Below are 10,892 nucleotides of genomic sequence, written 5' to 3' on the forward strand. Positions count from 1 at the left end.
TTGGGCTTGTCCGGCTACAATCTATGTTTAAGGACCACTCCCCCCCCCCCCCCAGAAAGCGACCTTCATTTAAGGTAAGCTTTTGGAGTGGCACTTGGCAACCTGCCAGTATCGTTACGTGTATTGCCATTATGACAAGAAGTCAATCATCATTCAGAATAATGCAACTCATTCATTCAAATTCGTTGTATAGAGCTGATAGTTTTCATTTTCGTCTTTACCATGTGTAAGAGGGAAAAGGAAAGAAAAGAGAGGTCAGATTTCTTGAACAATGCATAAATTGACACACATCTGCAAAATGATTTAGGTAACAACTCAAACAACAAAGTTCAAAGCATTTCATTTACTGGACAAAAAGTTCCAGAGAGATAGAAAGAGGCTCATTAAGATAACCGAGGCCTAATTAATAAATTTAACATGTCAAAATGTTCTAACCAAGCAGCAGACCCAGTGTCCACGGGCATCCAAGCAGGACCCAGTCCACGACATCCAAGCAGGTCCACCCTATGACATCTTCACTCTCGAAAAGTCCATCTCAGGATGCTGGAAGAAAACAAGATATCAAATGAGCATGTTACATAGGAAAGGTAATATTTAGCCAGCAGAAGTTGGCAAAGCATATAAATAGTCACCTCAGCCATGAACTTCTTTAGAATCTCCTGTTTCTGGAGCTCATCACTTGTTGGAAGTCCCATGGATTTTTGTCTCTGATCAAACTGCAAACCACAAGAAACTTGTATGTTACTTCACTATTTCCAAGGCAATACAAATGATTAGCTGAAATTGAAGACTGGAAGAACCAATCAATACCAAAGTAGAATGTCAAACATATGCATCAGAAACAAGCCACTAAGAACCTCATTATTAACTGGCATGAAGGACAGGCAATTGAGACATCAACAGACACAAGACTCAGACAGTAGTCACATTTTATCATGGACATAAGTTTCTAGTTTGGTCATTTTTCTAAATCAGAAAGAAAAAAGTCGTAATAGGAATTCCATCCCAGTAATGCACTGAGAAGCATAGGCATGCCATCTCCATCATCATTTCAAGAGGTAGATATGTCCAACAGGTTAGACTCCTCATCCAATAGCATAGTCAACTAACAGAACCAATATACAATTTACCAAAAAACATTTATATGGCAACATCATTCATGGCCCATCCACAATGGCCAGTACAAATAAGTAAAAGAGAGCAGTAACAGATATGAGAACACATTCTCAAAAAATAATAACTAAAAAAAAGAAAACATAGGCAACGATAAATTACCATCATCTTCTCCACAGTCTGCCTTGTTTCAGGATCCAGGTCAGATAGTTTGCTGTTTTCAGGTTCACACTTTTGAGTGTCGATTTCGGGCTCTCCTTTGACCACAGTTTTCCACCACTCCATCTGGTCGTGCTTTGTCAAAAGAATAGAGAGTGCCTTCTGATCCTCTATAGATAAAAGAGAAATACACATTTTGGTGATAAAGTAAGACCTAAAAATTCTTATAATTCTTTGGATCACTTGATTGCTATGGTCTTCAGTTCTTTATGAATGATTTTCCTGCATCTATAAGAACAATAATCAACTTAGCAAGTAACTTACCTATGCTCCAATAGCAATCATCAGGTTTGACAGGCCGATATAGTTCACCCTGCAATTATTTAGAATTGCATTCTAAGATTGTTACCCAATCTGACAATAAAAGACAAGTGGAACGCAGGAAAGTTACATAGAAAAACCTACGGGATAGACAAGGACTTACATCAATTATTGGAGGGTGCCCCTTGAGTCCAACTTTTATATGGTTCTTCTTTATATCACATACAACAAACCTTGATTTAGTGCCAGTAGGGATTGGAACATTGATGTTGAGCTCCGGTAGTGACTGAGTCCAGGAGTATTTCTCAAGATCAAGTCCGTTACCTTTATTAGGAACTGTTCACAAGCAACTTGATTGATAAATTAAACTGGGTTATAGGAAGATAAACAAACAAAGTGAGAGTTGCTCATAAACTAAACTAGTTCATAATTATTGTCAGAAACCAACAAAGGCCCTCCAAATGCAGAAGTTGTCAAAACACAAGAAGATTTAACTAAAAATAGATTCTTATCAGAAGGTTTAACTGAAAAACATTTTTGTCGCATATATTTGGCCAATCTCAATGATTTTAGAGCAAATGCACAACAAGCTTGGCCAAACAGAATCCAAAGTTCATATGCACTGTCTATCATTAAGGTCCAAGCAGAATTCTCTTTCCCATTGCTTCTATTAAGCTTCTTTCTAGATCTTCAGTCTTAGTTTTAACAATAAAATCAACATTATTCCAGACCCTGAAAATCTGTGAGCCTAAATGATATGAGCATGGACGGCATAAGCCATTCCAACCACCATTCAAGCCAAAGTGACAAAGAAGGCCATGGGTTGGACTATCCATGTGGCCAAGATAAAATCACAAGTGGCCAAGAGGAAGCCATGAGCGGTCAAGAGGAAGTTACGCACAGCAATGCCCATTTAGAGAGGAATGCATGCGGCAAGGGAGGTCCAAACCAAGATCAAGGTATATCGGCCCATGAACAAAGATCATATGAAGATAATGGAGTCAAGCAAGGTGTGGAGATCAATAAAGATGAACTTGGATCACTTTTTTTTTTAAATAAAAAAAGTGTCAATATGTATTAGTATGAGCACCAAGAGGTGCAAGCCATGTACAATTATTTACAGTTCAGTCCTCCACACAACCACACAAAACAGGACTCTAAGAGCCTCACAAAAAAATGGAGGATGATCCATCAACAAAAATTCTAGGATACTAAACCATCTATTTTTAAGAACATCAAAACTCTTTGTATCATCAAAGCCTTCAAATGCTCTTCTATTCCTATCCTTCCAAACAGTCCAAATAAGTGTGAGTGGAACCATATCAACAAAGATGCATCTGTCTTTAAGATATTTCCAAGCCCATAACTCTTCCTTGATTGATCCAACCATCACCCAACTAGTCCCCATCGATTTGTACACCATGGTCCACGAGAAATATACCAAAGGACACTGCAATAAAAGGTGGCTGCAACCCTATTCTGCCTGCTTGCAAAGGCAGCAAGCGTTAACCAGAACCAAACCCCTTCTCCTGACTTTATTAATTGTCAAAATACAATCCATACTAATTTCCCAAGCAAAAAAGGAAATCCGAGGTGGAACTTTGACCTTCCAGATTTGTTTATACAGGAATGGATCATTGCTAACCCCACTCTGAAACAGTCTTTTATAACAGGATTATACCATGAAGGATCCCTTTTTCGTGAGAGTTCATCGCGGCAAACCAATATTGTTACCCGGGGATACAAATGGCAATGCTCTCATCAGCTTCTCATACTCATTAAGTTCTCAATCATTCAAATTTTGTAGAACCAACACCTGCCACACCCCTCCTACATCAGCATTGCTCACGAAACAGTCACTAACCCGCACTCCCTTATTCTCTGCCTAGTGAGCCTATTACAAGAGGAACAGCCAAAAGACTCAAACAAGTCTTCCAACTCTTTGTTCAAGAATGGATAAGTGAGGAAGGACTTGGATCAAGCTAGGAAGCCCACAAGAGGATGAAATTAAGTCCATTCAGCCAAGGCCAAGAAAGAAGATGCACTTTAATCCAAATCAAGGAAGAACCCGAGGCAAGCATGTGGGAAAATCTTCCCAATGCGTGAAAGATTTTGCCAACCCGAGAAGGACTTGTCTCAAGTAAGAATTTTCCTTTTCTTTTCCATCAAAACAAGCAACTAAGTCTCCAAATATTCAAGAGAATCGGTATTCAAGGAAAAATATATTCCTTAGCTGATTCCACCCATTCAAAAAAGGCAACCACATTTAAGGAGCAATGAATTCAAGATCTTGGAAGGATTTGGACAGTTTGGCGTCCTCCCTAAGGAGTCATAAAGCCAGCCCTAATTTTCCTTTCCTTCACTCAAGAATCTCACTTTCAAGAGGGGTATTCACCAATTAAGAGGTTCCCTCAAAGAGGGGAATATCTACACTATTGGCTTGAAGCATTTACAATTAAATAGGAGATTTCTTTTCTTATACTTCACACGACTTACAATTATGGATAGACCTTCAATTCATGATTGTAAACATCAAGTTTTCGATCAATAAAATTACAGAGTTTTAACTTTCAACAGTGAGGTATTCTTCACTATAAATAGACCTTCAATTCATGGTTGTAAGCATCAAGTTTTCAATCAATAAAATTACAAAATTTTAGTTTTCAACAAGTGAGGTATTTTTCAAACTTCTCGTTGAGCAAGGAATTGGTTCAACTTATCAAAATAACTCTTGTGGCATTTTATCAATTCTTAATTTTCCTAATTACCTTAATTGCTATCATCTATTGATAGCAGGTTAAGTAGAAAAAATTTATTTAAATAAGTTTTTAGTGCTAATTGAAATTGTGTGAATTTTAAATTGCATTATTGATCCTAAGTTCCGCATCACTAAACTGAAAAAATCAACCACTAACAAATGAGATGAATAAAATTTAAATTCTCTGCACTGCAATAAAAAATATTCCACACCAACTTTCTAAATCCATGGGTACATTCGTGACTCCAGCATACCAAGATATGGGGACACAAGTTCCGCAACAAACCTATTTTTGGACTAACAATTATCCACAGTTCAGTGCATTCTTCAGAACCAAGATCACAGAACACTCTCCACTTGAAACCTTTAGTTTTCATAATAACCCTTGATTTGCTCTTAGAGGCTCAATGCACAAAAGACTCCAAACAAAGCTGAACCAGCAAAAACTCAGCACACCTTTCCCCAGCCTGCTATCCATGTCTTTCTCTCAAAACTATTGATATATAAGTCGTCCGTTATGCTAATCCCAAATTTTAATGCTATACGCATTAAACATTGATAAATTCAAAAATGTACTCAAAGTCACTCTAAAATCTGAACAAGCACACGCCCATTTTCATCAATTTTAATTATAATTTCTCTCATCGTTCAGTCGGCAATTAAGCAGTGAAGCAAAGCACCATATAATCAATCCAACATTGTAAAAACAAACTAAACGTAGTGACTTCAGTGAAGCCAAAACGGTAAAAACGCAATACCTCTTGGTCCAGCCTCCTCATTCTTGGCCTCCTCCATCTTCTCCTCCTTTAACACAGGCGTCGCTTTCTCTTCCTTCTTCTGCTTCTGCTTCTCCTCCTCATCCAATTTCTTCTTTCTCTCTGCCTCCGCCGCCGCCGCAGCAGCTTTCCTTTTCCTTTCCTTCGCGGCTCTCACCACCGCCGTGATCTCCTTCTCCGCCGTATCTCTCTCGAGGAAATCGCTTTCTTTCTCCAGAAACTCTATCACTTTCTCCACCAGCCCTAACGGGTTTGACGAATCGAAGCTTGCTCTGAACGGCATCGCTTTTGGCTGCTGCTGCTGGGACGAAGACGAGGGTTTGGCTCCCTCTTCTTCCATGCCGGAGATTATCACCATTGATGCCGACACTACTATATTACCTCGTTCCGCCGATAAATGAATCGAGGGTTTAGGTTTTCGCTCCTGTAAGGACTGAGAAAGCAACCTTCTTAGAAAACTTGCAAGGCAGTGCGAAGAGTTTGATAGAGTGTTCCAGAACGGAAACCCTTTTAATAGTCCCTAAATATTTTCTGATAAGTCCCTGATATTTTATGAAATTACACTTGAGCAAATATAACTTCATCATGATTATTAAATTATTTTTTTCAAAATAAAAAAAAAAAAGAACCGGAAACGACGTCGTATAGTTGGTACGGGACATCCTTCCTCTTTACAAAACGATGTAGTTTTTAAGGAAAACGACGCGTGGATTTGGTACTAAAAGTTGTAGATTTTGCCTGAAAATATTATATTATTTAAGAAATCTTAGATATTATTAGAGTAAAGGACCATAATAATTTTATGGTTTAAAATTTATTAATTTTTCAAACATCTTGTATGAATATGTATATATATATATACACTGAGCCAATAATAGATAGCAGAAAATGGCTAACTGAGAGGTGGGTGAATAAGAAATTTATCAGGAGCATCAATTTTGATGATCTTCAGAGCTTACTCCCAAGTCATTACAAGGTTAGGGAGGATCTTGAATTACAGCTGAATCAACTGTTATCCTGTGATGTCCAATTTTAATTTAATATAAATTAAATTAATTTATGCAATTTTTTAATTTTTTAATTTTAATTTAGTGTAAAAATAAAAAAAATTTGATGGATGATGAAATTGAAAATGAATTTGGAGAAAAGATGTGAAAATTTGAGTTCTTATGGTATTTTTGAAAGAAAAATCAGAAATTTAAAAAACTTGTGCTACGTAGGATGCCCGATCAGCAGCTCCGACGAAACAGAACGCGTCGTGTGGCAACTGACGCTGATATGGTGCTACGCGGGTGATCCACGTGCCTGTGATCGAACGACCCATATATGTTCTCGCGCGCACAGACGGTCTGGATGCGTTCCCTCCCCAAACGCGATCGGACAGTCAGATTTAAACGCAATCAAACGGTCCAGATTAGATCGCGATGAACAGCCCAAATTCACTCCCTATTTAATCGCGATCAGACGGTTCAGATTAAACGCGATGGATGACACAGATTAAATGGCGACAAATATAAATAACCATCATTACACCAAATTCTAACCCTAGCCGCCAGACACCCTCACCGAAGAAGAAGACCCAGCTGCCGGGAAGGAGAGCTGCTGTCGCGCCAGAGCTACTTCCGACCGCCAAAAGAGGTAAAAAAAATTTCATTTACTCAGAATTCAATTTTAAACACCCCCATGGCCAAATCAGAACAAAAGGACCTGCTGATTGGCCAGAAACCGTGGGCAAAGTCCGGCAGCGCTGCTGCAGGGAATTTCACAAAACGCCTCTAATGAGGCCCTTTTCGATTCCCGGTCTAAGTAATTTTTTCACCATTGTGATCACCGTTCCCTTTTCTACGAGTTGACCGGAGTAAAACACCCAACCACAACGTGAGCCGAAGAGCCGCCGCACCGAAGAGCCCCATCGTCGGTGAGTTTCAAATTTTTATATTTTTTCGGCCAACCGAGACCTCTTAACATATTTTTTCGCAGGAGTTGATGCAAAATCGGTCGAATTAAACCAAAAACAGCCGATCCAAAGTGAACCGCCACCGCAGGCGACGACGCCGTTGCCGGAGTACGGTTGGGCTGCCGTGGTGAAATTCCAAAATTGGCCAAAAATAGGTCCCGAGACTAATTTTGGATTTTTGGGATGTTTGTAGGTGTTTATAGCGCATTTTAATTTCCGAATAAAAAAATTTGGGAACCCAGGGACCGCCAGTAAGTGCAGTCAACAGCTTAGCTTTCGAGTATCAAATTGAGTAAGAATCCATCACTCTATTATCTGTTATAGAATTGAAATTTAATTAACAATAAATACAGTATTTTGTTACAATTTAGAAAATGTTCATAATTAATTACGGATTAATAATGGAGCCAGAACCGAAAATTATCTACTATTGTTATGTTGATTGTTTTTACAGTTTAAATGCATGAATGTACCTTATTAATTGATTTTATAGATTTGAATGTGTGTACTATTTGTTTTATGTGTTTACAGCTGAATTGAAAAAAATAGAGGTTAAAGGTAAACGAAAAATTGTGTGATTAAGTGAATGGATGAAACGCTAGCCTTATTGGATTTCTTGAGAGATGGTAGACGGACCGAGTACATAGGGAACCCTACCGTGAATGTTATCTCATACCGGACAGGGTATCGAGACTTGGTAATTCGGTGCTCATACCAGACGGAATATGGGGATGACTTGCTTCATCCTCATACTAGACAGAGTATTGAGGTTTAATAATTTGACACTCATACCATATGGGGTATGGAGACGGCCCGTTAATTGAGAATGTTAAAAAAAAATGGCTCACGCATAGTGGAGACATCCCTATGAACCCCCATAGATACCAACAAGCTGATAAAAAGAGATATTTGTTGTTTTGGTTATTTGAATATGAAAGTATAATATATGTTATATTACCGATTACATATGAAATCATGATATGTATAATGTTATTGTTTCTATAGGTTATTTTTATAAATATCATTACGGTAAGTGGACGTTAAATGATTTTATTGTGGATAAATGAATTTGTTTAATTAAGAGTTCCATTAATTATTTTGATTTTCTATCAACCTTTATTTTGTATCGGTGAGTGGCGTGATATTCTTACTGGGCTAGTTAACTCATTTCTTATTTAACTATTTCAGATCAAAATGATCAGAATCCGGAGCCCGATTCACAATAAGGTTGCGAGTATGATGCTAGTTTTATTTAATTTTCGTTTATTTCCTTATTTTTTTGTATTTCTTCCAGAATAGTAATTCTCCTATAACTATTTGGTACTTTAAGTTATTGTGTAAAGAATGTAAACCTTAACTATTTATTCCACTTCCGCACTTAAGTTATAATTTATTTCTTTTAAAATTTTTGGAGTCGTTACATACACAAATTGTCATTTTATTTATATAGTTTTGGAATTGCAAAGTTAGAGTTCACAAATTTTTTTGGAGTCGTTACATATATCAAGAACTCATAGTGTCCGTACCTAGTTTTGAAGGTTATCTTGTGAATATCTTCTACTCTGATCTTCACTTAATGATAACTCCAACGCAAGTCTATCATGGAGAAAACTTGGGCACCGTGTAATTGGTCAAAAAAGTCATCAATTATGAGGAGAGGGTATTTGTCCTTGATTGTGACTCTGTTAAATCCCCTATAGTTAATACATAATCTCAACGTTCCATCCATTTTTCTTACAAACGTAACTCTAACATCCCAAAGAGATATACTATGTTGGATGACCCTACTCTTCTACAATTCATTGATCTGTTTTATCAGCTCTTCCATCTCAACACGACTCATACGGTAAGGGACAACCGAGATAGGTTGGGTGTCAGGTTAAAGATCTATGGTGAACTCAAATTTTCTTTCTACTAGTAGTCTGGGTAGTTCATTGGGGAACACATCTGAGAATTCTTGGACTACAGGGATCTCTTGAATACAAACCTCTTTCTTAGGTTTGCCTAACGTAGCGAAGACAACTGAGTTAAAGTACTATATAATAAAAATATTGCTATGATGGGATAGTATTTAAAAATTTTATTAACTTGTAAATGACTTTTCATTATGAGGGTTGAATACAAGTTTCTTGTGAAAACAATCTACTGTGGTGTGATATGCCACTAATCAGTTTATTTCCAAAATTACATTAAAGTTCTCATTGTTTATCTCTATCAGGTCTACACTCAATTTACGATATGCTATGCCTACGATACAAGCTTTATATATAACCTCTCCTAGTAGTGTCCTACTTTCAGGAGTAGATACAAACAGCACATAATCAAATTTTTCAGGTAATACATTTAAGTTTTTTGTAAAAATATGTAAGACAAACGAATGTGAAGCACCAATATCAATTAAAACATGTACAAAGTGATTACAGATAGTGTATGTACCCTGTATCACGTCTGGGTTGGCTTTAGCATTCTGCTGGATGAGGTCGTAAGCTCTGCCCTCGATAAAAGGTCTGGTTTGATTCTGATTTTGTGGGCACTCTCTCGCATAATGTTGGCACTTCTACATATGCGACATGTATTATTGAGATGATAATAGGGTCGATCCCCATGATCCTTACCACGGTACTGACAAATCCTACCGCGTTCTGTTGTTGGAGCCTGAGAAGGAGCCTGAGTCACTGGCCTAGACATCTTGTTCTGCTGAGCCGGTGCAGTGGGTGCTAGTCTACGGTGTAAAACTGGGAGTTTGGGATTTTTCATTGCTGGAGGGAAGATACGAAGGTTTCTCTCTACTATCTGTGCCTTGGCCAGAACGACTGAGTAGGTGCTGAGCTCAAATATATACAACTGCTATCTGATCTTAAAACAGAGGCCCTATTCGAACTTCCTTGCCTTTCTGCCTTTATCCATCATACTCTCAGGAGAATACTAGTTCAATTCTAGGAACCTTCAGGCATACTCTAACACTGTTATATCACCCTATACCAGGTGTGCAAACTCCATCTTCTTCAAATGCCGAAGTTGCTTTGGGAGTTACTCTACATTGAAGGTCATCAGAAACTATTCCCGAGTGACTGGAACAAACAGGGTGGCCTGTTTGAACTGCCACCAGTGACCTGCCTCTCGCATGAGTATGTAGGTAGCAAGTAACACCTTCTGTTCAAGAACCACCCAAGAGTCGTGAAAGCCTTCTCTATCTCAACTAACCAATACTCAAGCTCATCGAAAGAAGATGTCCCTGTAAAGATAGATGGATTTAGTCTCTTATACCTTTTAATGTAGTTTGGGTTCATCATGGGTAGAACTAGATCTTGTTAAAGAAGAACTGGATTATGCTGGAGAGCCGGGTGGACATGTGGCGACACTTGGTTGTATGGTGGGGGCACCAGATTATGTTGCGACGATACCGAATGATATGGTGGAGGAGCAAGGTTGTACCAAGGTGGCATATGATCTTCTCGTTGCAAGGATGACTCAAATTATGGCAGCAGGGGAGGGTTAAACAACTCCCTCCTTTCTTTCGGGGCCTACTGGGCAAAGATGAGTCTTTCCAGCATCTCAAAAAGTCGATCGACATCCTCTCGAAGTGACCCATATTGAGCTACTTGGTTTAGTGGAGACCTTCCTCTCCTCATATTCTTACATCTGGATTTCACAAGAAAGGGTTGAACGAGAGTTTATATTATTGTATTTTTTTTAATTCTTTCTGTAAGGAAAGGTTCTAATAAACGCAGCTTTGATAACAACTGTAAAGACTCGAAACTTAAAAGATATGAATTTGTATTTAAAATGCAAAAGCAAACAATAATGT

The 10,892-nt window shown here is 38.2% G+C and overlaps 1 protein-coding gene across 1 annotated transcript; it reads right to left on the reverse strand.

Moving 5' to 3' along the window:
- Nucleotides 1-260: 260 nt before the first annotated feature.
- Nucleotides 261-5,623, reverse strand: LOC110823235 (protein BOBBER 1). Its single transcript, XM_022053585.2, has 6 exons — nucleotides 5,110-5,623; nucleotides 1,757-1,929; nucleotides 1,597-1,645; nucleotides 1,276-1,442; nucleotides 633-716; nucleotides 261-543 (listed from the first exon to the last, which is right to left on the reverse strand). Exons 1-6 carry the CDS (start codon nucleotides 5,483-5,485, stop codon nucleotides 505-507), a joined length of 888 nt encoding a protein of 295 aa, XP_021909277.2. The 5' UTR covers nucleotides 5,486-5,623; the 3' UTR covers nucleotides 261-504.
- Nucleotides 5,624-10,892: the final 5,269 nt, after the last annotated feature.

The sequence above is a fragment of the Carica papaya genome, chromosome 9 (assembly GCF_054855325.1).
Source record: "Carica papaya isolate Zhongbai chromosome 9, ASM5485532v1, whole genome shotgun sequence".
Classification (NCBI taxonomy): Eukaryota; Viridiplantae; Streptophyta; class Magnoliopsida; order Brassicales; family Caricaceae; genus Carica; species Carica papaya.

What these genes read in the sequence shown, in the direction of transcription:
- LOC110823235 (XM_022053585.2), bottom strand. Translation starts at nt 5,485, where the DNA reads ATGGTGATAATCTCCGGCATGGAAGAAGAGGGAGCCAAACCCTCGTCT. An exon ending in TGAGGAGGCTGGACCAAGAG is followed by an intron (nt 1,930 to 5,109) that starts GTATTGCGTTTT and finishes GCTTGTGAACAG; the next exon opens with TTCCTAATAAAGGTAACGGA. An exon ending in TGATTGCTATTGGAGCATAG is followed by an intron (nt 1,443 to 1,596) that starts GTAAGTTACTTG and finishes TTTTATCTATAG; the next exon opens with AGGATCAGAAGGCACTCTCT.